Raw genomic sequence first — 27,119 nt, forward strand, 5'->3', positions numbered from 1 at the left:
AAAAATCATTTTCTCGACTTCCAACAAAAAAAAAAAAAAAAACTCCTTTTCTTGACTTATGTAGGTTGGGAAGCCAGATACCCTTGTATGAATAAAAGAAGATGATAGCTGACCTCAAAGTTACGATTATAAGCCAAATTTCCAAACCATTGCATTTTGAAAATATTTAAACATCATTTGCCTAAAGTAATATGTTGTGTTTCGTGTTCTAATCATTGTGAAAAAGGGGACAAATGTTTCTCATTAGGGGTTACTATGTGCCCAAGAAAACCAAGGAGCGGTTGACTTAGGAAGCGCATGGTAACATTTCTGTTTTAGAAATCAACTTCATGGCTAGAAGTTGATTTTTCTATTTCTACTTGAGAAGGTGTTTCTGACTAGAGAAATTTGTTTGGTAACGATTGAAAATTTCTACTTTTGAAATATTAATAACACAAAATATTCTATGAAAAATTATTATCGGCGGCCGAAAAATTTCTACTTCATTTTTGAACTTTATTTTAAAAATAAATTTTATTATTAAAACATTATTTAATTTTTAAAAATAATTTTTTATTTTTTTAAAATAATAGTCAATGGTTGGCTTTTATCGGGAAAGATCGGTTTAGCTCGACAAAGGTTAGCAGTGGGCGGTGGTCGACGATGGCAATGGTTGCAGGCGGCGATGGGCGCTCGGCGATGGTTAGCTAGCAAGGGCGGTCGGCGGGTGGCGACTAATGGAGGTCTGTGGTGGGCATGCGTAGGCGATGGTCGACGGTTGGCGGTGGTTGTGGGCGGCAACCGGTGGAGGTCGACGACGGGTGGTGGTTGGCTACAGTTCACGGCGGTGGAGGTTGGCAAAAGTAGGTATGATCGAAAAGAGGGTGATGGCGTAATAAAAAAAGGAAGATGATAGAAGTACTTTTTGAGTTGGAGAAGTTATTTTTTTTAACTTCTCAAATTAGGGGAAAAACAACTTGTGAAGTAGAAAGCACTTTAGAAGTGAAAATTTCTTTTAAAAGTAAAAAATTTTACCAAATGGATTTTTACTTTAGAAGTTATATTACCATACACATTGCTGCTCCAAAAGTGCTTTTAGAGTAGAAATCCATTTTTAGAAGTGTTATCATACGCACTCTTACTTATTTCAAAGTCTCCATCCATGTAGGTAATGTGCCATGTAATTGTATGCCATGCTATTAGTTTTCCATGTCATCACTGCATGACAGCCAACATTGTAGGTCACGTTATTAACATACGAAACGTCATTGGTACAGGCCACTTCATGTCATCACGTTTTTATAGTGTGCATGACACCCCATCAATATCCGAAAGATTTTATGGGACTAACGCCAACCGCCATGTTTAATATTTATATATTCTAACACCCTCTCGACATTTAGTCTCGATCTTTTGCCTAGTACTAAGCGTAGAAATATTCATTGGGGAGGCAAATAAGGGCCTGGAAAGATTTGAACTCAGGACCTCCTGCTCTGATATCATAAAAGATTTTATGGGACCACAACCAACCGCTCTAAAAATTTAAGCTTATAGAAGAATGCGTGGTTTAATATTTATATATTCCAACAATATCTAACGTGTTGTGTATTGTCATGTAAAAATCATGTGATATATGGATGAGTGGTATCACACCTTAGGGCATCATCCATGCACCACATCATCTCGTTGGCATGTAATTGTTGCACATACCATGCGACTATCATCATACTATCATGTCGTGTTCTTATTATTTTCATGTTGCATAAACCGTGCCATGTAGAGTTTCCCTATGTCTATCTTATATGCCATATGATCCTTTGTGGAGTCTCCTTGTCTCATTGACTCATGTCATATAGGAGTTATTCATATGATTTGTGGTGCCACCTTGCCTTTTATAAAATTACTCAATAGGTGCGTTAATTTTCAAAAAAATGAATGATTTGAAAATATTTTTTTTAAAATAGTTGTTTGAATCGCTTAAAAAAATGAACGAACGTAAAATTTATTTTTATCGTCCACGAAAATACTTAAGCATAAATTATTGTGAATAAGAAAATATTTTTATTGACTAATTATTTCAAGCGATACCAACAATCATTTTAGGAAAATATTTTTCAAATCATTCATTTCCCGCATAATAAATGGAGCTTTAAATTAATTTTGATATCCCTTAAAGGATGGCTCAAACGATTTATCATATCCTCAATTAGTCTAGTAATGCAAGAATGTTTTGACATCAAATAACATCGTCATAGAATAAATTTGGATTGAATAGTTGCCCAAAACGTACGTACCTTAAGGTCAATATTATGAAATTCTGCGGATCTTTCGTAGCGCAAAAGAAGAAAAAGTGGTCTGACCAAAGCGTGTATCGACTGAGACGGAGACATAACTGTTGAGAGAGAATTATCATCGACTCTTAAGTTCGCGAAACACTTTTCGAGGCCTGGCATGAAAGTCAACTGGATCTTGTTCGACCATAGCTTAAGATTCACCAGCCCGCTGCCATTAAAACCCGCATGCGAGCAAGCGTCAGTGCAGAGCTACTGCCAAGAAATGGTAGTATGCGGTACTTCTACCAAAGAAAAGCGTTGCCACGTTCGTTCATAAAATAGATCACTTCGACTCATGGGTGCGGTTAAAAAGTTGCATGAGTCATACTCCAAGTGTTTTGTTATTAATGATGAACTTTTAGGCGTAAGTCCTATAGATATCTGTGAGGGTAAAATACATATGCTTGAGAGACAAAGTGTCGGTAAGATTAGTAAACGAATGAGAACAAATGAAATCAAACTCTTAAGCGTGATAACACTCTCTTTTAAGGAATTAGTTACCGTATAACGTTGCTAATGGTTATTGAAAAAAAATCCTTTAGGGTACAACAAATAGCATATAGTAATTCTGATATGTTTTCAACAACTTTCAAAAGGAAACAATTGAAAAAGAAAGTTGTATCTCTTTGGAAAGAAACGAAAATATGGAAGTTGAAGGTGAAAAGAGCACAACTTGAAACACAACTTTTCGTGTATAAAAAAATACAACTTGTCATGTATGAAAAAACTGTAGTTCGGACACAATTATTCATGTCCAAAAGCTGTCATGTCTGGAAAAACTGCAACAATTGGATATAATATATCATGATTGGGCACACTCAAGCGATGTGGGGCCGAGTCCCTGCCCAGATTCCTCCAAGTTTGAGTTCCTCAAGCCTGTGAGCTTAGTCACACTAGTATCTTTTGGTTTAATGCCTAAATGTTTACCACTAATCAAAATTAGAGTCATAGTCCAATTAGACTGAAGTATGTGCGGTTATTTGAGTTTATCACGTAACGTTACCTCATAATTTTGGAGAGGACAACTCTAGTTGGTAGGAAATCAAGTATAGTCTTCCTCACCTGTTTGGATATGTACTGAAGGGAAAATGATAGAGAGGATTTACAAATGAGCACGGGTGATTCATGAAATTACTCTTTGTTTTTTAAGTTTGAAAATAAAAGTGAGGTATAATGTTGAGAGAATATGGAAAAACTGATTTTATTGCACTGAGTTAGGGGTATATATGCTTGACTCCTAACAAATTTCAAGTAAAATGAAATCCCAAAAATGAAAATGATAACAACAACGATGGGCAAGGGACAATAATAGTGCCAAAACTATAGTACATCACTATTTTTGGTGTCAGAACTTTTTAGTATTATGTAAAGGTTATAACTTTGGAAATTGACCACTTAAGTGACTCTGTGCCATAAATTTCAACGTGGCATTATTGCAATAATGAAAACTCATAAGAGTCACTCAAATGGATAGTTTGTAAAGTTTTAATATCGAAGTGATTCTTTGTAAAGTTTTGACAATAAGTTGATTATTGGTACTTCTTTCTCACTGAACATTTCAAATTAATTTAACGCATGACTTGCGTACCAAACAACGTGGCTGAATGCATCAAATTTCCACAAATGGAGACGTTAGGCTGAAATTTGGTTTCCAAACATGTGACCTAGCATCACAGTCCATTATCAGAAAGCTCCAAGCTTTGGTGCTCATTCTCAAAAGAAAGCAAGGTCAGGGAAGAAACAAATGAAGCTAAGGATGGGATGTCAAGAAATTTTTTCTCATTTCGCTCTTCTATGGAGGGGCGCAAACAGATACTTGCTATTCTAAACGAAATTATTTGGAGAGAGAGAGAGAGAGTGAATGTTTGCTCCAAGGCTGCTTCTGAGTTTCATACACAAAAAAAAAAAAAAATGGTGGCAGAACTAGAATATTTGCTGTTGATTTTTTGCTGGGAAATTTGTTCAAAAAGTCTTAAACTATTACATTTTAGCCAATTTAGTCATAAACTTTTCAATTTGTCAATTGATTCCATAAGGTCAATTTCAATCGGAGATCACCGACTTGGACATTGGTGATGCCACGTAGGACAATCGGCATTGATGTGAATAATTTAATGATAATTTTCTTAAAAATAAAGTTTTTTATTTGTTATTTTTTTCTTTTTTTTTTTCTATCAAGTTCGGTGAGGGCCGGCAACCCCTGTCGACCATTGGGCGAGGGCTTCATGGTTCTTGCGAGGGCTCCGCGGTCCTTGCCTGTGACCGACAAGGGTCGGCTAGCCACCCTTGTTAGGCTCTATAGAAAAAAAGGATAAGAAAGAAAAAAAAACTCACAACTCAAAACTTTTAAAAAATTGTAAAAAATTTCATGTCAAATCCAATCGTGCCACGTAGGATGTTCAGCGTTAACGTCAACAATTTCCAACTAAAATTGGCCGAATGAACTCAATTAACGAAGTGTCAAAAGGCTTATGACTCAATTGATAAAAATGCAATAGGTTTAGGAATTTTTGGACAATTTTCCCAATTTTCGCTTCTAACTCACGATGTTGTTTTTTCAAGTTTCTAATTTCATGCGGTTTAGGGCCCAAACATCACCAACGTTCAATTAGTACAAAAAATTGGTAAGTTTGACCATCTGTTTAATACCATCCATTTTAGTGACATAATTCCACGTGAAACTTTCTAGCACCGGAGCCCTTTAATTAGTAATCGATTTTTTTTTAAAGATTTAAATAATCATTTGAAAAGTTTGGCACCAAAGTGTTAGCCATCAATAGTGTCGCCATTGAAATTGCACTTAAAATTAGGAGAAAACACGAGCTCCGAGATGAAGATCCTGTAACATCACATGGTTTGCTCACCAAATGCAGCCGCTACTTCCACTCTTGAGCTGTGGAGGAGGGGTAAATCTCATATAAATGAATAACTTTCACTTGTCACCCACCAATTAGAACGGGGAACAACGCACGTCAATCATAACTAATGACCAATAGGTGAAGATATTCCAACAAGCTACGTTAGAATATCTAATCCGACCCAAAAGGACTAAATCTGTGGAGGGAAACTACATGCATAGAAGACTCATCGAAGTGTCGTATTCATGGGATGCACTATGGGACTTTAACATGTTTGAATAAGCATGGGGAAAGGGAAATATTACCGGGCGGGTAGTTTACTGGCCTCAAACCAAGAAGCTCATCTACACCATCCTAAAGGTAAATATTGCACTGGCATCATCGGCGAGGGAAGAGAAACAAAGAAGAAAAATCCAACAAGTACTTTAGGACACAAACCATCATCCCTAATCGACCACAAGGTTTTGTTCCAACCCTGTGTGCTTCCAACCAACATTTGGCATATGATTGGTAGCTTTTGTTGGTCCACTTCACGAGCTCATGCACAACCCCCACAAGACCTAATGTACATGCTAAGGCCCTCCCAACTCTTCTTCATTGGATTTGATTTGATATGGTCTCGATGGTCCTGGCTATGAGCTTTATTTAGAGGAAATCGTCTTTAATCGTGTCTCCGATTGATGGGTTACGATAGTTATGGACATCATCAAATGCAAATTTAACAATATATAAGTATGAATCCTATCCATGTTGTCATCCACCAATCAGAAAATTGATTTTAAGGAAAACATTGTCGCTTTGCTATTGCCTCTCTATCACCCCCTCGATTTTATATGTCACATCGACCTTTTACTCTCCTATACTTTTCTTTTTTTTTTTTTTTGGTCAGACTCTCCTATACTTCAATGGGGGCAACTTCACACAACACACAGAATACTTACATGATTTGGTGAAGAAATACTACGTGAACAAGGTCATTGAGCCCCACATTATGCTTAAGTGATTTGAGATATGCTTTAACAACTTAAAGTTGTATCTGTTTATAAAGTGAATAAAGAACTTATCTTAAGACTTAAGTTGTCCCAATTAAAGAGAATATTTTGATTATAACAAATTATGAAAAATCCGAATTGAATTTAAACGTTAAATCATATTGTTTGTAATAATGAGACCCTAAGAGCAAACATAAAAGTTAAATGTTAATATATCAAACATAGGAGGTATAAAGTGGCAACAAGACACCAAAAGTGTCAAAACTTATGTACGGCGCTCGCTTTAGAGCCAAATTTTTTTTTCCGGATCACTCAAGGGCCAACCTTTTTAAAAAAACGATCACTTAAGTACCAACTCTAATCTGATTGGCCGGAAATTCGATATGACATTTTTTTTATTAGTATATGTAGCCAATGTGGGTCGCTGGTGGTCTAGTAAGCAATAAGGAAGCTAAAAGTTCAAAAAAAAAAAAAAATACAAACTTAATTAGATTAAAAAATAAAAAGCTAAAAATTCAAAAAAAAATTAGTTAAATTAAATATAAAAATAAGCTAAATTGAAAAAAAAATAAAAAGGTGGAGAACTAAGTCACAATGGCTTGCATAGCCTTCGCTACTACGGCCCCACCATTGGCGGCAGGGGTCGTCGGGCCCTCAACTATCCCCCATCCTCACCGGCGATGGTGGGACGGCAATGATGAGGGCTGTGCAAGCCCTCACTATTCTCCACCTTTTTTAAATTTTTTTTCTTATTTTAAATTTAATTTAACGAACATTTGTATTAAGTTTTTATTTTTTTAAAAAATTAGCTTATTTTTAAATTTAAATTTAAAATTTTTAAATTTTTTAGCTTACTTTTATATTTATAAGTCCACTTGGAAGCTCACTTGGGTTGATTTTTTAAAAAAAAAAAAACGCCACATCATTTTAAAATTTTAATTATAAATGTCACGTACTCAATTTGGCTAAAATTTCTCCGATTTGTCACTTTAGTGATCATTTTTTTTTCGATTTGACACTTAAGTGAGCCACTGAAAAGTTTTGGTATTAAAGTGAGTGTTATACACAAGTTTTGATAACTTGTGAAGTCCTTTGCCAGCATGAAGTACACAACATAACTATAAGAGTCCAATTTACTAAAGAGAGCATATGACATTGTATGTATGGATTTTATATACAGCTCATAAAGGTTGGGGCATCTATGTATATCCTACATATAAGTAGAGGTGTGCAATCGACCGGACCACTCAAAAAACGGGTTCGAGAACCGGTTCCTATTCAAACCGAACCGGGTACAAGTTCTAATTTTTGGAACCGGTTGCAACTAGTATGATTCCCGATTTCAAGTGAAGAGCCACTCAAGAATTGGACCGGTTTTAGAATCGATTTTTAGCTACTGTAAAAAAAACCCTAGTATCGCTCGCATCACCTCATCTATTTTTGGTATATTGTAATTTCTATTGCTCATATTAGAGATTTGTTACTCTTGGCGGATAGTGAGTTTTATTATTCATATTATTTTGCTAGAACAAATGAAATCGGAAACGAAACAAGAGAAAAATAGGTTCTCGAGTTGACCTTGGAAACGGATCGAAAAAATAAGGTAGGTTCCAAAACAGGTTCTAGGACAAAAATGATAGGTTTCAAGTTCAAAAAACTGGGAATCGGTTATAGCAAGGTAGATTTCAGATTCTAGATCTAGAGCCTACCCATTTGGACCATGCTCACCCCTACGTATAAGGGCATAAAAGGAACTTGAGTCACATGGCACGCTCGCATGCAATCTTTTCCCTATAATTTCCTTTTCATGAGCATATTAAAAAGGGAATTGATTATATAATAGTCTTTGGATGATTGTTGTGCTAACAATCTATTTTAGGCCACAATAAATAAATAATAAATAATTACAAATTATTATGGGATTCATGTTTTTAAGAATTTGTTACTCATAACATACTGTTATTCTCACAATCATCCAATTAATGTTATGCTAGCAAAGTCCAAAAGATATTTTAAAAAATATCTATTCCTACCAAATATCTAATTCTTATGCAAATGTTGGTAGTAAATCTCTAATCAATGTACAAGAAATAACAGAGTTATTTATATTTTGAGAAAATCCCAGCAAATCTCTAATTTGTATGTATATTTTACTAGTAGCTCTCTAATCGATGTATATTTTGGGAATAAAGTCCCAACAATTTAATATTAATGATCTGTTTAGAAGATACTTAATCCTAGTAAGTCTCTAATTCTTACGCATATTACGGTGATAATTCTCTTTATACAGATTCTATTTAGATGAATGATTAAAAATCTTTGGTAGTAAAATTCTATTTCCTTCTTAAATCTCTTTTTGTGAATTTAAGCTATATTACTTGGTAATTCTTATCACTAAAATGAGAACAATGTATCCGATCAAACAAAAATTGAGAACAATGTCTTCCATCATGTTTTTACAAAAAGGTAATACGTATCTCTATCAATAAGCCTCATTGTATGACTCCTGCTATTTCCACCCTTTAAGTGACTATAACGCTCCTAACTAATTGAGTTAAGAAAACCTCAGGAGAGCTAATTGATCATACTTAGAAATAGAAAGAGTGAAACCTACTATTTATTAGAAATGCAAAGTTACACATAGTCATCAAAATACAAGACTGTCCACATCAATCAAAACAATGATGTGTTTTTCAACCACCTTATGTTATCTTCTGTCCGTTTTTTTTGTTAAATAACATCTCCATGTCCTCTCTTCTACTTACTAATCCGCTCAAATCGATATAAAAGTTTTTTGTAATTACTATGAATATTGTTGGTAATCTTTGGTAATTAACATATCTTAAATACAAGTTATAATGATAAAGAGTTCATAATTTCAACCAAAGACTTCCAATTAAAAAAAAAAACTAAAGAATTAAATATTACAATGAGTTTATTAGAGATTGAACTTTAGAGAGACATTGTAAATAAATGTATTATTAAATTAGAGTCCGATCCCTAAACTTATGAAAATACTCGAATCTTAGACAATTCTTGTAAAAAAGCAACAAGCATGTAAACTTCTCCATTTTGAACACAAAAGAAGAACAAACGACAGTCTAAGAAAGGTTGATAAAAACTAGGGTTAATACCATGAAAAACCCTAAACTGGTACACCCGTGACAAATTTACCCCAAATTATTTTTTTGACCACGAAAAACCCCAAACTGGTACATATGTGACAAATTTACCCAAAACTATTTTTTTTACCACCAAAAACCCTAAACTGGTATATTTGTGACAAATTTACCCTAAACTAATTATTTTGACCACGAAACCCTAAATCTGGTATACATGTGACAAATTCACCCCCGGAAATTTAATTTTTTTTATGAGGACACCCTTGGTGCTCCACCCATCCGTGCTATGGATGGTGTCATCGTACAAAAAAAAATTTAAATAAGGGGAGGTCACGATTTGACATAAATAGGTAGTGCCGCGGCGAGATCCCGACCATGGAGACCATGGGGATAAGCTGGTAACAATGATACGGAAAGCAGTCTTCTCTTCAAGAAAGGCGATGGCTCAAGACCTCGTCTCTAATGCTTTTGCCTTCCACGGCCGTCGATCAGATGCCTATCTCAATTGATAAACTGACAAATGAGGTTAAAACCCCATATTGGTATACCGTCAACTATCATATGTAACTAAATCAACAATTTGATAGTTAAATTTAATGAAATTAATGGAGGGTAATTTGTCCTGTGTACCTTAGGGTAAATTTGTCGTGTACGTTTGGGTTTTTGTGGTCAAAAATAATTTGGGGTAAATTTGTCCAAGTGTTTGGTTTTCCATGGTATTAACCCTAAAAACTATTAGATTAATTGATGAGCTCCCAGCAGGAGCTAATTTAGACCAGATTTTAGGGTGCGTCTAAAGTAATTTGAAAGTTGAAAATAACGTGAGCCCATTGTATAATACTATGATTAATTATCAACAAAATAAAAATAAATTCGTTATATCATTTCAATGGTTTTGCATCGTGGTTTTATTACACGGTTACTCTTATCACTATTACCAAGGCTCTTTGTACCCTACTATAATTAAGTATCACCAAGAAAAAACTAAATGAAAGAAATTCACATCCATTATAGCTGTCGAAGTAAGAACAAAGATAAGTTCTCGAGTGACAATTTGTAGCAATTACAAAAAGTTCATAAAAGGAAAAATAAGAGTTAACATATCTCCTGATTGCGCACACCTTAAAATAAAGGTTTAAAAATAATTTTTTAAGCTATTGAATTTCCGAATATGACACATTCTTAAGTGAGAAATTCTAATAATTGCAAAAGGCTAATAAAAGTAAAGATAAAGGTTTGGATTGCGCATATATAAGAACTATAAGTCTATAATTTTTAATAGCTCTTGATCTTAGGTCCATGATAAGTTCCTAAGTGAGAATTTTAATCTTTATGAAAAAAAAAAAGGGGGCTAAAAGGACATGTCAAGTGTCAATATTTGTGTAAGACGCTCATTTTAGTATTAATATTTTCTTTCTGCTCATATAAGTGCCAATTTTTTTGAAAAATGGTTATTTCAATGTCATGTTCGGTAAGCTTTGCTAGAAATCTTATGTGGCATCCACGTAACTAGCTGGAAGATCCCAGTTAGTAATAAAAAAGCTAAAAATTAATAAAAAAATTAATGTAATATTAAAAAATTAAAAATATAAAAAATATATTAAAAAAAAGTTACGACACCCCTGGCCTTTGCAAACAACCCATTTTTTTTACACTTTTTTATTTTTTAACTTATTTTTAAGGTTAAAAGTCCACGTGGATGCTATTGGCCTGATTTTTTTTTACAAAAAATTGCCACGTAATGTTATAAATTAAAAATAAATGACATGTAATTAGTTGGGCGGAGTGGTCATTTTTCTCCAATTTGGCACTAAAGTGAGTTGAAAAAAAAAATATTACCACCAAAGTGAGCGCCGTGCACAAATATTGGTACTTGAGATTTCTTTTTATCCGAAAAAAAAAAGTTTAGAAATGTGTTACTTACGCCCATATTTCAAAGATAAATAATAAACATGATTTTTTACATAAAAGATATTAATCTATGCACTAAAATTTTTTTTATGATAGAGTTCCGAATTTAAATCTAAATTTCCGACAATAAGTTTGATAGTGCATTGATGGTAAAACATTTCAAATTTGGTGTTGAAAAAATATGGTTTATAAATTTGTACTATTGTTGTTAGGTCCATCATCAATGTAAAAGGATGCTCAGTCCTTCAGCTTTGTAACATGTATGTTTGGAGTTAGATTTGCAACCAAATTGTTTCACAAATCAATCATTTAATTGTAAATGTGTAAATACAGTCTAAACCAGCATTGTGAACCTTATAAAAGTTCAAATTTCTATTACTCCGTGAAGGTATAGTTGTGATATTATCTGGAAATGTTATCGCATTTATGACATCAATAATGCAATGTGGATACTTAACAAAATATCAAACAGAGAATTACATTCATAGGTTTAAAAAACACATATAACGGCAAGTAAATATAACTAAATGCTAACTAGAGATCAGTCTCATCAATTTGCTATTTGAAAAGAGCAAATATATTATGAAATAAGGGATAATTACCAAAAGGTCTTAAACTTATTGCATTTGTGCTAATTTAACCATAAATTTCTCAATTTGGTCAATTTAGTCCTAAACCTTTTGATGATTTTCAAATTAGTGATTTCGGCTATTTTTGGTTGGAAGCCGCTGATGTAGACACCGTTAATGCTACGTAGGACGGTTCGCGTTACCATTAATAATTATTTATAATATCTATTTTTAAAGATATTCTATTTTTTTATTATTCTATTTTGCTCCTTCTTTTTTTTTTTTTTTTTTTATATTCTAATGCTGACGAGGCTACCCTCAATGGTCATAGGCGAGTCGGCCAACCCCGCTGCTAAGCCCTTGCTTGTGGTTAGTTGGCCCCCCTCGCCCGACTTGGTAGGAGAAAAAAAAAAAAAGAAAAAAATAAAATAAAAATAAAAGAATCAATATTTTGTAAATTAAAGAGTTTTTTTTGTTAATGTCGGCGTTGATCATTCTACGTGGTACTACCGGCGTCTACGTTAGCAATTTCTAGACAAAATTGTCTAGAATAACTAGATTGACAAATCATCAAAATGTTTAGAACTAAATTGGCCAAATTGAAAGTTTTATGATTGAATTTGCACAAGTGCAATAGGTTTATGACCTTTTTTTTTTTTTTGCAATTTTCCCTTTTGAATAAATTATTATATTCTAAAATCCTCAATTTCGTATGGATTAGTTGCATTTTTGAAAGATGGATATGTCAATTGATTTTTTGTAAGTAAAGTTTCAATTGAAAAAAAAAAAGTGCAATCCAGTCACGAGCTTGCCGTCAATGGATTTTCAGAATTAGAATCCTACATGGCTCTTAGATCAATGGATACTCAAGAAAATGAATGTCAATCAATGTCATTCTCCAAAGGATCCAATGTCAAACCTTGTGGTTTTTTTTTTTTTTTGGTGGGGGCATTGAAACCCTAGTATTCTCATTGCTATTTTCTTAAGTCATCATTGTTATTAAATTAAGCACTTCTATTCTTGATTAACAAGGCGTTGGGGTGCGAAGATCAATGTGAGGTAGGGGTTGCATGCTAGGGCCACAATTGGCTCGTGGGGGTGGGGCCTTGTGATCTTTGACAACGAAACAACAAAGGAAACAAAGCCAAATCGCATGTTACCCCCTCGTGGGGGCATCACGATCGTCCTCGGGCACGACAACAAAAACAGGTATTATACAAAGCGATGATCACAAGATGATCACCACCATGAATGTGATGTGTAATGAATCTCTTATTTTCCCCTTTTTATTTTGTGGATTTAAGATCACCGGATTTCTCTCTCGACGTAGAAAAATTGAAATCGAGATTATGATATCTCAGGTAGCAGCCAAGGTAGCCAAAAAGTTGATATGTGTCCATCACTTTGTCCGTTTTATCTCGTGGGGACCAAATGTATTATGAATAAATTTGTGGGTGCTTCTATATATGTCAAATTTGTTTGTATAAATTTTGTAAACCCTATTGATGTAGAGACTGGAGAGACTACATCACAAAAAATTTTAAAATTGCCGGTCAAAGTGGAATTAGGATCTTTTGTTTAGTGGGGACAATGAAGACTTGACATGAATTAACCAAACAAATTGGGCTTTGTTTCCAAAATGGAAGTTGGTATCATGTTGCTGAGATTTACTACTTACATAAACTTTTTATATTTAGATTATGCAAAACCCTAAATGGTTCTTCAAATTTTCGAGCAACTCGACTAGAGTCTTTCCGAGTTTAAGCTTGAGCCGATTTTTCTATGCATTCGGGCTACTTGAAATAATGTCAAACTGAACAGAGACAAGAAGTTTTTTTTTTTTTTTTTGGTCAAGAGACAAGAAGTTCAAGAACTCAAAATAAACGTATAATCCCTGCATCAAAATTGGGCTTGCATTTGAAAAAAAAAAAAATGCCACCACAAGGAATGGCAACAGTTTACCCAATCGAAACCCTAATTTTGTGCCACATGAGCAACACTTGTTTCAAGCAATATACGCAGCTCAAGGTCTACCTAACATTGTTCTTGTCTATCCAATCTCCCATGCATTAACTTCTTCATTGTTCTTGGTCACTCCAGAACTTCTTTTAGCCCGTTATATTTTATGCACAAATGGCGCATTTAGAGGAACTTCTGTTTCGAGTTGGAGTTTTCACAACAGTTTTCCCTAACAAGTCAATGAAGAGAGAGAAAGAGAGAGACAGAATCAGACAGAATCGCAGGTAGCGGGGAGAGAGAGAGGCCAGTTTCTGTCCAAGCTCGAAGCCTTCGACACACCTCTGGACTCTGGCGTATTTGACAAAGCTCTTCACAGGCCAAGAAGAAAAACGAACAGTTTAATGAACCAATGCTCGAGTTTGGCTCGACAACAAAGCTCGGGTTAGGCTCAATGACTACTCTAGATGGACTCACTTAACTTTGAGCAGAGCCATTCGAGTATCTTGTCGAGTCCTCAAGCCTATTCATACTAAACTCAATAGGCGCGCGAGCTTAGTCAAACCTAATCGAGCTTTCATTATTTTGAAAGATGTATTTAACAACCATAAACAAAAAAAATACCTAGTACTTATACAAGATTTGAGTTTATAAATCTAAAGCCTAGTTATAAGTTATTGTATTCGAGTTGAGTTGAGTTTGAGCATCTCAATTTTCTAATCGAGTTGACCTTGAGCGGGGAAAATCAATACTTGATTGAGCTCAACCAGACTTTTGAGCATAGAGTACACGACTCAATTCGAGTTCGAGTTTGGTAGTATATCGACTCGATTGCACACTTAAGACTCGAATATACGCCGCATTTCTCTAGGCTATTGACTATATGCCCAACTGAATCATCCTAATATAAAAGATTCAGTCCCCCCGAATTTTCGAAAATCACAGAGTGAATTTCTCGAAAGTCGTACAAAATGTTGTATGCTGGAGTGATTGGGGAACCCTAGGTCTGACTGTTTATATCATGTCTAGCTCTAGATAGAGTTTGAAAATCTTATATGGTTCAGGCATATGTAATGAAAGATACCTCCTAATCTATGTGGCCTATTGGCTGATCAGATCACATGGCCGTGAGACTAGAGATATATCTCTCTAGTTTGAGTATCATTCTGTCAAAAAAAAGTTTCAATCAAGCAACATTTTCCAGCACCCTCCTCCGTCAGTGCTTTGACCTAGACTTGTGCCTTAGCAGTATTTTGACCGAGTGCCAAAAATTTCCTTGTCCTTAATCTTTTGTCCAGGAAAAGCCACGTGAATTTCGATCTCAATGTCATTTTCTTGGTTCATTCACCAACCCCAGTTACGTACACATCATTTTTACTTTGGGGAGAGCCAACTAAGAAATTTAGCAAACTGCCAATTCCCGATCGACCCCCCGGGACACGACCCATTACATTGGCAAGCCATCTTTTCTTACTAGTGTCTTCATCATTTGATCCAAGAGAAAGACAGCGAAATTCTTTCATGAAATTTCAAAGAAAATATATCAACAAAGAAAAATCACGTTAAGCACCCGATTGTTGACAATGGACAGCGCCGCAACTTGACCAACATTACAAACGTAACATTACCCGAGTTATCCCCTTTTTTTCCTTGTGTGCGCACGAATTTGGCAAGCCGTCTCTGTCATTAAGAGTAAACGGGATTGATTCAATGGTAAGTAGAAAGATTGATCCGATGGTGAGTAGGTCACTTGTGTTTATTAAGAATCAAATTGTTAGTTTTGGGAGGGTTAAGTGAGAGAATGAGGATTGCCTTAAGCTTAACCAGTTTCTAGTTACCAACAGGACAGTTCCTAAACTAGAAAAATTTCGGGCCTCAAAAAGCCCCACTTATTTTCCTTGGGCCTTGGCCCACCACAAACCATAATGTTCCAAGTTCCCACTCCATCATCTATTAGTTTAAGACCAACTCAACACATTCTCAGTTTAAAGAACATATTTTTCATGAAAATCATTTTTAAAAAATGTTAATTTTTATTTTTTTGGTGATTTAGGAAAAGTAATTTCCTTCTTAACAAAAAAGGAAGTCATTTTTCCTTGCCTCCAAGCTTGTTGTTTTCAGTCAGTGAAAACGTTTTATGCAGATTGATTAATTTTCTGTGATCCAAACACCAGAAAGTCGGAAAACAATTTGCCCAAAACAGTTTTCCTTGAAATAAACAAAACCTGAAGGAGAAATAGTGAGAAATGCTAGATTTGCTAAAACTGGTATGTTGGCACTAAATGACGTGACAGACTGCTATTGGCCGTTGAGTGTGCCCACTTATTTTGATTAGCCACTTGCAGTATGCCACGACATTTAGTATACAGAATTTGTAAACCGGTCTTACTATGCCGAACGTTGAGACCCTCGTCTTATGAAGCACTCCTCTTACTGCGGTAAACCCTTCTCATATCAAGAAGCAGCAGAACTCGGATTACGCCAATGCATCAATCACGACATAATCCAATTTTCTGCTCCATGTGTACCCCAGGAAGGAAATGAGTACCATTTGGATAAGCAAGCACAAACTCAATCCGCAGTGCATAAAAACAGAATGATGTGTCACCTTATTAATGCTTTCTTTTCTGTCTGCATCGTGCTTGAGAGATATAATTTTATTTCAGCACGTTGTTTTCATTTATCTTGATTGGTAGGTATCTGCTATTCCGACCGAGTCACTGTAGTTTTACGTTAAAAAAAAAAAAACAGCAACAATTGATTCGATTTCCACATTTGTAGGAGGCTCGCCATGAGTTGCTGTGTGCATTTTTGTATTCTTAGTTGCAGCAGCTGCAGTTTCCTTTGTTTTAATCAGGATATTCTTGTTTTCTATGGAGAGCACGCCCCAGAAGTCGAACCCGGCTGCAAAATGAAAATACCGAAAGCGTCAGCAAATTTTCCAGAAAAGAAACATGCGATTGTCTTTGAATGTTCTTTGAACTATTAATGAACCCCGTGTGTTCAACTTCATAATTGAGAGAGAAAAGCATGTCCGTATAGATTAGGCTATGCCAAGGGCTTGGTTCCCCATACTATCAAAGCAATTGAAATAACTGAGACATCCATTCGAGCTGACTTGACCTTTTGACAAGTATCACACATCCACTACAATGCCAGCATTGAGAAGAGAACATTCTTTTTCATCCAATTGCTGTTGCTTCAGAGAGATTAATCAGAACCTCAAGTTTAACTTACCGCGCACGCGTGCACATCATCACATCCACATAGCAGCTTCCCGTTTAGAGTGTCTACTGCTTGAAATGATCCTCCTCCCTCACTCCTCTGCACAAAAGCGTAGAGCTTCCATCGTCAATGCTTTTCCATGACTTATTCATTCCGAAAAATGCAGGATTAAATGTATCAAGCAATTTGGTTGGACAAAATTAGGATGATTAACTTCTAGGCGTGTCTGAGAATCTAGCCCCAAATAAGCGCACGAGACCAAGGTATAAACTATCTGTGAGTGTTTCACCTAGTATAAATGAGGAAGAGACAACATCCCTGACACTTTCTTAAATTTCAGAAGGTCATATGGACAGAGAAAAGGGGTGAGAAGATTAAAGAACTTGTACCTTATAATAATCAACAGCAACAAAATTAGCCCATCTGTTGCCGGCCGCGCCATAGCAAGTATGAAGCATGTTAATGAGGTTGCCCGAGTTGTTCTCGCAACTGAGTAGCTTGATGGGCACGGATGGGAAGAAATTCACCAAAACCAACGACTTGCTCCTGTCATCAAGAGGAGCCGATTCAGCTCTGTTTGGACAGCTTCCTGCTTGCATTCCACCATTGCCATCTGCAAATTACTAATTATTAACACATCATACACATACATGGACACAACATGTCAAGAACGAATCATGCGTTGGAAAAAATCTGGGCCGAATAGCCGAGAAGATTCTCTCTAAGTAGACTATGCACATACATTGGTTCTCAACCATGTAAGTCCACTGATAAGCAATCCCTTCACTCTGTTCCTTTGACTTGATGGAGGTAAACACGAGCAGCCGCTGGTTATTAGCCACCATGTCACTAACTAGTGGCCAATCTTGACCATTCTTTGGCATGTTTGTCACCGGAAACCAGTATTTCATCAAGCCAGCATCAGTAAAGACCTTTGTCAATCCATTTGGTGCCTGAACGTAGTCCTCGAGTATCAAAGTGACTATCTCCGCTGGGTTTGCAGACAGAAAAGCTTCGATTTCCTTAAGAGTGTCTATTGCCAGTTCCTACATGGCAGACACGGATCCTTAGCATTTGAGGTACGCCAAAATATAAGCGAAGGAAGAAAAAAAAAAACATTTGGGGTGGACAAATAACTATCAGTTTTAAGGACAGAGTACCTACAAATGCAGTGTAGTCATGACATTGGCCTTTAAACGAATGGCACAACCATACATCTCCTTCAAAATCATATGTATCTAGCATCAGCGCTCGAACTCCATTCTGGAAATGCAAAAATGCCATTGGCCACATTAAATTGAGATCACATTCATTTAAACATCCTGAAAATTAAAATGAGGAAAAGCTAAAAAGTAATCAAAATTACAGAGAGTCATACATTTAGCTGTTGAGTGACGGTATCCTCTTGATTTGTAAACGTCACTCTTGGTACAGGCGTGTGGAGTGGCTCTCCATCAATAGCATATGCATTGTGGGTCGTCAAGAATGCATATTTGTTGAAAGGAAGAGAATTGTTCTAATAAAAAGGTTACACGAAGCAGATCAAATCACTGATCATGATGATATACCGGTCAACCCTTCCAATACTCCTGCCGAAACTCCTCAAAAAAAGAAAAGAGAAGTAAAAGAAAATACTCATGCCAGAAAATTTTATGGCTTGTAATTCAAGCTTTTAGAAGATGTGCACAGTATCTACCATAATTAAAGTGCCACAATTCTTTACGCAGTCAAGTTCATAACACAAATTACATAGACCCGAGTGCTGGAATCGCGACAAATATAAATTTCCACACAACAACCAGAATACATTTAAAACGGCAATGAATTGGCATAGTATAGTCGATCAACGTTTTAATTCGAAAAGAAGAAAAATTCTCAGTGGCGTGAGCTATGTAAATTTCTCTGTAAGCGTCAAACTTCACATTCTTCTTCACACGAGATGAATGCTCATGGGCAGTTGAGATTAGGCTGATCATGTAATAAGAACAGTGAATTTGCTTTCTTATTCTTTTTCTTTTTTATTCGGGTAAACAATAGTGAATTTGCTGTTGACACCTCCAACCTAACTCCATGTTCGTCAATACTTCACCTGCTCTACTCCATCTTTTATCTAGCCCACTTAGAGAAAATGCCGAATTGGATAGAAAAACCTTATTTCTCAGTTGGTCAACTTTTAAGCAACTCCCCCCCATAAAAGTCTGAACTCCTCTGATATCACTGAGAAGGTCGATTGCCACAACCAAAAAAGAAAAAGAAAATTCGTTCTAAAGGCGAATAAAAAAGTTACGGAAAGAGGGTGAGAGAGAAATACCAAGAGCTTGAACTGGTCAGTAATGGCTGATCTCACACATCTGGAACCCGAAAATCCTTCAGGGCAAGAGAAACAGTAGAGACCGGCCTGACAATCGCTGTCGCTGGAGCATTCATCAAGAAGCTTCATTCACGAAAAACCGCACAAACAAAAACAAAAAATCAGAAATTTCCCAAGGGAGACTCATGCCGGAAACTGAAGGTACAATCTCAACAGAGAGACATACGAACCCTGCACTCTCCATTGGAGCAAGAGGAGCCGAAACCGAAGAGCGTCGCTGAAAGTACGAGCAAGAGGAGGCATTCGCGACGACCCATCTGAATGTGGATGGGAGGGGAAACGACGATGGTGCTCCGCGTGTGGGTCGACAGCGATCTTCCTCGGAAGAAGTGGGAGGGACTTTGGTCGGATGGAAAATGCGGACAAGGTTCGTTCTTTGTTGTTTGCTGAGGAGAACGAGGAAACATCCGCCCATGATAAAGAAAGGAAATCTATCAATTTATTAAGGTAATAACTCCCACGCCCTGATTTAAAAAAAAAAAAAACCGACAGAAAAGGTTTATGCTTTTGCTTTTTCTTGTAAGGATCTTATTAACGTGTCCCTTCTTTCAACTTATTAAGCAGGTTAATTACTTCGATTTTGAAAGCATTAAGCACGTGTAATACAAAAAAAAAACATAAAAACCGTGAAGTATTTGTTATTAAGAACCCGTTTGATGCATTTTTCGGGCAAAACTATAGTTGTGAAAAGAATGTTGTAGCTATTTAAGGTGTCCATTCAATGTTACTGCAAGCAAAGGGACATTTCTCCCTACAACATGATCCAATAGATCCAATGAAGGGAAGACCATGCTCTTTATAGACAAACTTGGGTGGATGGAATGAAAGTAGAAATCAAAATGTGTGAACGAGAACAGAATCTAATGAAAGCAGGATCAGGTTCACCAAGATAGAAGGATGGTCCCAACCCCCTCAAGGCAGGACCGGTTATTCTCAAATTGGCCTCTTAGTTGTTTTTGGGCACTCGCCTCTTACTTACCCACCTTACCGGCCTAGCTAGTCAATTTTAATAGGCCCTTGGATAAAAATCACGAGCATTAGTAAATGGCCTACTGATAGCCTTTTAATGTAGATTACTTCCTAGTGCGAGTAGGTGAAGTAAATATATCTAGAGCAGTATAGACCGGCCTGGTTCCCATTCATTCTTTTAGTTGGATGCTCTTCGGCTGGTCAATAGGGCACACCGCTTTCACTTCTATAATAGAGGCGTTGTAATAGGTGCGAATGGCTAGCAAAAAAGTCCATGATGGAGTTTCTAGAATTTGAAGAATAAAGGCTCATTCAGCTTAATCAAAGGTTGGAGGGTTGTTGCCTAATTTAATTTGGTTTCCTAATTTGATTGAGTTTCTTAGTTTAGGTTGGTTCCCTAATTTGGATAGATTTGCTAGTTTACCATATTCTAATTTAGGCTCCGTTTATTTCACGAAAAATGACTAATTTAAAAATTATTTTTCAAAAAACGATTGCTCATATCGATTGCAAAAATGAACGAACGAACGAAAAATATTTTCATCGTCTATGCAAATATTTAGACACAAATTATTATCGATGATGAAAATATTTTTCATTGACTAAATGTTTCAAGTGATACATGCAATCATTTTGAAAAAAATATTTTTCAAATCACTCATTTTTCACGAAACAAATGGAGCCTTAGTGTTTCGTAGTTTAATGTTTTCCAAAAATACATTTCCCAATGTAATTTTTTCTAGTTTAGTGTCTTTGTCCCTTCATAAATAAGAGGTGCTCTGAGTTGTAAGCATACACATTTTTAAGTTCGTGACATGGGGAATTTCTGGGTATTTCCTCTGGTCCTTTATCCATTTCGTTTGTAGTAAACCTTAAAATCTTTCGGTTCTTTGTCTTTGATTGATGAAACATTCATTTATATCTTGGTTGTGGACTCTTCAATCATACACTTGTTGTCTTGCAAACTCATCAAATACTTTTGTTCTATCAAATTCGTTCAGCAATCTTGCCCAAACTCGCCACTCATCGGGAAGCTAACTCACCCAGCTTTGAAGCGCTGTGACTTTGAAGCCTGTATAATCGAATACATAAGTTGTGAAATTTGCAACACAAGTTAAGATACATAGATAAATTCGCAGAACGATTTTGTTCTTAAGCCCTAGGAAGGAAAATTTGTTATTGACAACAGATTGAAAAATAAAACATTTCAAAAAGAATATTCTCATATTTCGTCACGTTTGTTTTGGTCAATTCAGTATAACTACTTTGTGTGTATGGCAGTGTTTTCCTTGGTGGCATAAAACATAGAATATGCTATGAAGATAAGGATATATCCACACGGCGGGTTATCCAATCAAAGACTTTAATTAGTTTCTCCGCAGGAGTTGAGCAATGTGAATGGGTTGAATAGATGGGGAGCCTAACGCAATATGACGTTTTGACAGCAATCAATCTACCAGTAACTCGGAAAAGTTCCGACACAATCCCAATCTATTTGAGCTCAACTCACATTCAACATCGTTGAGGCGGGTCTCACGTGGGATCCACAAGATCCAACGGTATACATAAATTGAGCTCACATGTATCGGAATCACGCGATAATGGCTCCGCCATTAGAGAGATAATCTACAACGAATAACACATCAGAAATAGGGTTCCAGCATCTTTGCGCTGCCTGTAGAGTTGCGGGGCAAATGGGATGATTGCAACTGATTGCAACCATCCCTTACGGCTTTGTCCTTTTCAGACATTCACCTTATTCCAGGTTTTCACACGCTTCTTCACATCATCTATGTGTTTTGCACCAACCCAAAAAATAAAAAATCTTTACGTAAATATATATTTGTTCTTTGTTTTAGTTTTGAATTTATAGAGCATTTTCCGAAGTTTTTGTTTTTCTCTTCCCATCCCTCCACTTCCATCAAATTAATCAAAGTGATATTATTCATTTTATAATCTAACTTAAAATCAGGGCAGTTGAAAGGAAAAGGAAAAGAAAAGTTAACTACAGGAAGTAGAAGAAATTCAAGGAAAATAAGAGAAGAACAATGATTAAAATGGCGTGTCACGATACTAACACAGATTTTGCTTTCATTTCACTTACTCTTTTTTTTTTTTCCATTGGAAGATAAAGAGTTTTTCGTTTTAAGATTACTTGCGTAATATTTTTTTTACAAAGAAAAATATTATCTTGTGTTCAAGAGTTGAAATCAGATAGTTCTGAAGATCATCTAATTCCAAGTGCATCTATATCTCTATGTTGTAAAAGCGAACCATAATTAGAATGGATCTGTAACTTTTACTGATATCATACTTAATGCATTCAGATATTATAAGAGGATATATTACGTTAATTTAGTCCATGTACGTGGGATTTTTTGCATATACATTATTATTTCATGTTTTGGAGTAAATTAAATTTGATGAAGGCTGCATTTGTTTCGTGAAAAATATTTTCTTGAAAAATATTTTTCCCAATTTCTAATATTTGAGAGGCGGAAAATACATAATCAAAGAAAATATTTTCCGATGAATGAAAAAACTCCTTCTGAAATTGTGGAAAATGATTTTCATCTGTGAAAGGTAGGAAATCATTTTCCAATTTTTTTCTCTGAAACTCATGCCCTCTCCCCTCACGTTGTCTCTTCCATTTGCCCTCCTCGCGCAGCCTCTCCTACTTTCTGAGCTGCTCCTTTTCCCTCATCTTCTTCACGCAACCAACAGAGCCGCTGCTGCCTATCGCCACCGTCGTCTCCCTCATCTCCTCCTTCATCTACCTACTTGGCGAGTCACAGAGAGCTCAAGACCTCACGAGTCGTGGCGAATTCATCAAATATGGAGCTCGTGGCCTCACGAGTCGGTGTGGAGCGAGACCTCGTCTGGCTGGATCTAGCGAGGCCAGTGAGGCGAATCGGCCTCGCCCAAGGCTGGCGAGCTCAGGCCTAGCCTTGCCGGATCTAGCGAGGCTGAGCTCGGCCTTGGGCGATGCAGAGGTTCGCCTCGCCAGATCCGGCGATTCGAGGCCTCGCTCGAGGCCAGCGAGGGTTGGCCTAAGCTCGTCGGCCTCGAGCGAGGCTTAGCTTGATTGTGGCAGGTCGCCGGCCGCCGCCGTGACTTGCGACCGGCTGATGAAGAAATTACAGAAGAAAGAAGAAGCTGATGAAGAAGTTACAGAAGAGGGAGAAGAAAAAAAAGGGGAAAAAATTAAAAGAAAGTTATTAAAAAGTAAAATAATTAAAAACACTAATTTTTTGATAATATTTTCTAGAAAAATCAATTTCGTGCCAAACGGCAGAAATCATTTTCCAGAGTATTTTCAGACTTTAGCGAAACGTCAGAAAATATCGTCATTTTCTTCGAAAATGACTTTCCGAAAGATATTTTTCAAAAATGCTATATTTTTCGCAAAACAAGCGGAGCCTAAGCCACAATATCTTCCAATCGTAGAGTTTTCAAATCCCACATTACAGATCGAGTCATGTTACACATCATAGGTTTCATTCACAAGTACACTGAACATAGTTTCAAGTTTCAGGTAAATTTTTTTTTTTACAAGGTGGACAAGATTATGTAGATTTATCTTTGGAGAAGAAGTGGTTGATGGTGGGCATGATCTCCGGCGGCCGAGTGCGGAGGAACTTGCGGAGCCCGTGCTCGGCGTACTTCCTCCCTTCTTCTGCGTTGTCCGACACTGCCCTGCCTCTTTGTTTCTTGTTCATTCTGCATTACATAACAGTGAACAATTCAAAAAAAAAAAAAAAAAGAAAGAAAGAAGCAAATAATTAAATAAATAAATAACCAAGAAAGATCCAAAAGAAAATTCCAATGGACTATGTTGTCAATTAGTTGCCGTCGAGGGCTTTTCTCACGGAACTTTGTTGTATCAGAAAGTGCTTGTTACCTGACATCAGGGTTCAAGAGAACATTTCTTGTGAGCTGGAATATGCAGAGACTCGTCACAAATGTCATTGCTGCCATCAATGGATACACCTATCCATAAGAACAGAGCCATCGATATTAACTCAATGAATATCCTATTTTGAGGGGGGCAGAAAAAGAAAGCATACTACTGAATAACTCAAATTGTTCTATGGACGATAAGGATCTTGTCAACTTGTCCCGCTCGATTTGGTCTACATGTTGTGAAAACTGTGAAGTATTATTTTTTCTGTTTAAAATTTAGAACAAATATCATATTATGGCGGAACAGACTCAATTGTCGAATTATATGAAATGCGTTTGAAAACTTTTGTTCTCGTCCACACACATATCCTGTAGGGGAAGTGTCTAGCTATTTTGATTATTCAACTGTAGACTTTTTCAATTTATCTTACCAATACTATGACACTATAATCGTTTTCTTTTTGGGCGAGAAGGGATGGATACAACAATCGGGACAAAATAAGAGCATGTACAGCCAATGTAAGGAAAACTTTACACATGCGGGCTTATCCATCCGTGAGTTAAGGATTTTAACAGTTAACTATCAAGGTTGTATAAAGCTGTCTAATGAAAAATATATTCATACATGCTATATTATATAAGGTAAAAGTAATGAAATAGTGACCCGCATATATTTATCACACACACACACACATATATATATATATATATATATATATGAATGTGTATACACACGTGTTGAGCAATGGATTATTATGTAATTCATAAATTATATTAATGACCCATATCAAATTATGACCGAAGGCAGTGGCAAGTAGTTTGGGGAAAACGGGCGCATTTATTTCACGGGAAATGACTAATGTGGAAAATATTTTCTTGAAAATGAATGCTAGTATCGCTTATAAAAAGGAGCGAACCAAAAAAAAATCATCATTCACGAAAATACTTAAACATAAATTGTTGTCGATAATGAAATATTTTTCACTGACTAATTATTCCAATGGATTCCAATAATCTTTTTTAGGAAAATATTTCTCAAATATTTTATTTTTTGCGAAACAAACCGAGAGATTCAAGAACATATTTACTCACATCTGGCTTGACCCAACGCCCCATAAGGAACTCCGTGCAACTTCAGGACCTGTGCTAAATTCTCCAGCTGCTTCCTTGGTTAGAGTATAAATTGCTTATTGGACAATTGGGTGTGTGAGTCCGTAAATTGTATATATATACTGCTCTCGCGAGAATGAGCAGCCATCACCTTGGACGGCAAGAGAATCTTCCTTCTGTTAAAACAGTGGGCTATCTAGGGTTTGACTTCAGACAGAACCGGGGGCTCTAGCCTCTTGTTTTTTTTAAGGTTTTCCTTGGTTCATTCGTGGGCTTTTTTCAAAAATGGGCTACAAGAAAAATTACCAAATTAGATTTAATTATTTTTTATTTACCGGTTTGGGCTCCGTGTGGCACTAGCGCCCTATTGAAGGTGCCCACAGGCGCCTTTTAAAGACAACTATAGGCGCCTCACGGGCGCTTTTAACAGGCACCTGAGGGCACCTTCGGCTTTGTTTTAAAAGCAAAGCCATCTCGCCTTCTCTCATTTGTCTTCAGATTCCCCTCCTTGCCTTCTCTCATTTCTCTTTTGAGTTCTCTTATTTCTCCCTCGCCAATATATCCTCCAACGAAGACGATTCTCCTTTGCCTTATTTTCTCCCTCAACCTGCTTTCATTTTTCGTTGCTCTCATTCATTTTCCCTCGCCCTCATTCTCCCTCGCTCGGTACTTTCTCTTTGTCATCCTCTCTCGCTCATTGAAGGAGATCCCCCTCGCCTCAAGCGCCTTTATCGGTATTAAATATTTTTTAATTAATTATTAAATTTTTTTATGTAATTTTATATTATGTATAGGTTGTTTGTACTATGTTTTTATTTTATTGTTAATATTTTCTTAATGTGTAAATTAATTTGTGAAATTTTTATTTAGTAGAATTTGAGATAAAGGTAAAGCCGGCCTTCTCACTCGGTGCTTTCTCTTGGCAATTTGTGCTCCTCATTCGGTGCGTGCTCTCCCTCGACAGTTTGAGGTAACTTTTAGTGTAGTTTTTTTTTTTTTAGTTTCTTAGATATAGATTTATTTATTTTGTTATTATTTATACATGAATCATGTATGTTACTTATAGGTTGTTAGTAATATGTTTTAATTTTTCGTTAATGTTTTGATAATAGTTATAATGTTTTTGTGTTTTCATGTTCTTTATGGGTTGCTATTGGGATTTTTTGAAAAATGGATTAAAAAAATATTTACGAATTTAGGTATTCTTTAAAAATATTTGCTAATTATAAATGAGAAAGGGCCATTAAAAAAACGAAATGAATATGGGCATTTATTAAGTTCCTCTGTTCCATTTGTAGACATGGCACAAAGGAATTACATTCAGCTGGGACTTGAGGATGATTCACTACTTTCACAGCAGGCCCGACATAGATCACAGTCCATATGGGACGCTCGGGTAATTAAGAAATTTAGTAGTTGATCTGTCATTTGTAACAGCAGTATCGTAATAAAATTGCTACTAACAGTTAATGTAACATTTCACGGATAGATGAGAATCAAGTTCTTAGATGTCGGCAAGGTGAATCGATGCTACATGTACCTGAACTTGATGAGCGCATAATACCGTAGCTTCAACCTTCGGGATTTTACAAAGTTTATATGATGGGATTTTTCCAACTTGATTAGCATTTGATTACAACTTTGGTAGAGCGGTAGAGGCCCGAGACCCACACTTTCCATATGCCCGAAGGTGAATGCACGATCACGCTACAGGATATTGCGCTTTTAACGGGGCTTCCTATCGATGGACATGCAATTACCGGCCCTATTAATATGAATTGGGGCACTTTTTGTGAGGATCTACTTGGTGAGCACCCACCC

General features: G+C 36.3%; 2 protein-coding genes across 3 annotated transcripts; both read right to left on the bottom strand.

Moving 5' to 3' along the window:
• Window positions 1-16,534: 16,534 nt before the first annotated feature.
• On the bottom strand, window positions 16,535-19,746 carry LOC115755542 (PI-PLC X domain-containing protein At5g67130). 2 transcript variants are annotated; one of them, XM_030694984.2, is made up of 8 exons: window positions 19,487-19,746; window positions 19,257-19,379; window positions 18,324-18,461; window positions 18,110-18,208; window positions 17,688-17,991; window positions 17,335-17,558; window positions 16,958-17,044; window positions 16,535-16,624 (listed from the first exon to the last, which is right to left on the bottom strand). In XM_030694984.2, the coding sequence occupies exons 1-8, from the start codon at window positions 19,721-19,723 to the stop codon at window positions 16,592-16,594; spliced, it is 1,245 nt and encodes a 414-aa protein (XP_030550844.2). In that variant the 5' UTR covers window positions 19,724-19,746; the 3' UTR covers window positions 16,535-16,591. The 2 variants fall into 2 exon arrangements, with proteins under 2 accessions (XP_030550844.2, XP_030550845.2); XM_030694985.2 differs by lacking the exon at window positions 19,487-19,746 and having other exon boundaries at window positions 19,257-19,385.
• Window positions 19,747-23,719: 3,973 nt separating this feature from the next.
• Window positions 23,720-25,387, bottom strand: LOC115755543. Its single transcript, XM_030694987.2, has 3 exons — window positions 25,281-25,387; window positions 24,187-24,275; window positions 23,720-24,005 (listed from the first exon to the last, which is right to left on the bottom strand). The coding sequence occupies exons 1-3, from the start codon at window positions 25,302-25,304 to the stop codon at window positions 23,852-23,854; spliced, it is 267 nt and encodes an 88-aa protein (XP_030550847.1). The 5' UTR covers window positions 25,305-25,387; the 3' UTR covers window positions 23,720-23,851.
• Between the last annotated feature and the right edge of the window lie 1,732 nt (window positions 25,388-27,119).

This window comes from Rhodamnia argentea, chromosome 8, assembly GCF_020921035.1.
Source record: "Rhodamnia argentea isolate NSW1041297 chromosome 8, ASM2092103v1, whole genome shotgun sequence".
NCBI classification, from domain to species: Eukaryota; Viridiplantae; Streptophyta; class Magnoliopsida; order Myrtales; family Myrtaceae; genus Rhodamnia; species Rhodamnia argentea.

Excerpts from the sequence above, each read along its gene's own strand:
- LOC115755543 (XM_030694987.2), bottom strand. The coding sequence starts at position 25,304 with ATGGGGCGTTGGGTCAAGCCAGAT. Across the intron at positions 24,276-25,280 it reads GGCGTTGGGTCAAGCCAGAT|GTGTATCCATTGATGGCAGC; the intron begins GTGAGTAAATAT and ends TCTTATGGATAG. Across the intron at positions 24,006-24,186 it reads CTCTTGAACCCTGATGTCAG|AATGAACAAGAAACAAAGAG; the intron begins GTAACAAGCACT and ends TATGTAATGCAG.
- LOC115755542 (XM_030694984.2), bottom strand. The coding sequence starts at position 19,723 with ATGTTTCCTCGTTCTCCTCAGCAAACAACAAAGAACGAACCTTGTCCG. Across the intron at positions 18,209-18,323 it reads CCGTCACTCAACAGCTAAAT|AATGGAGTTCGAGCGCTGAT; the intron begins GTATGACTCTCT and ends TTGCATTTCCAG. Across the intron at positions 17,992-18,109 it reads GTCATGACTACACTGCATTT|GAACTGGCAATAGACACTCT; the intron begins GTAGGTACTCTG and ends TCTGCCATGTAG.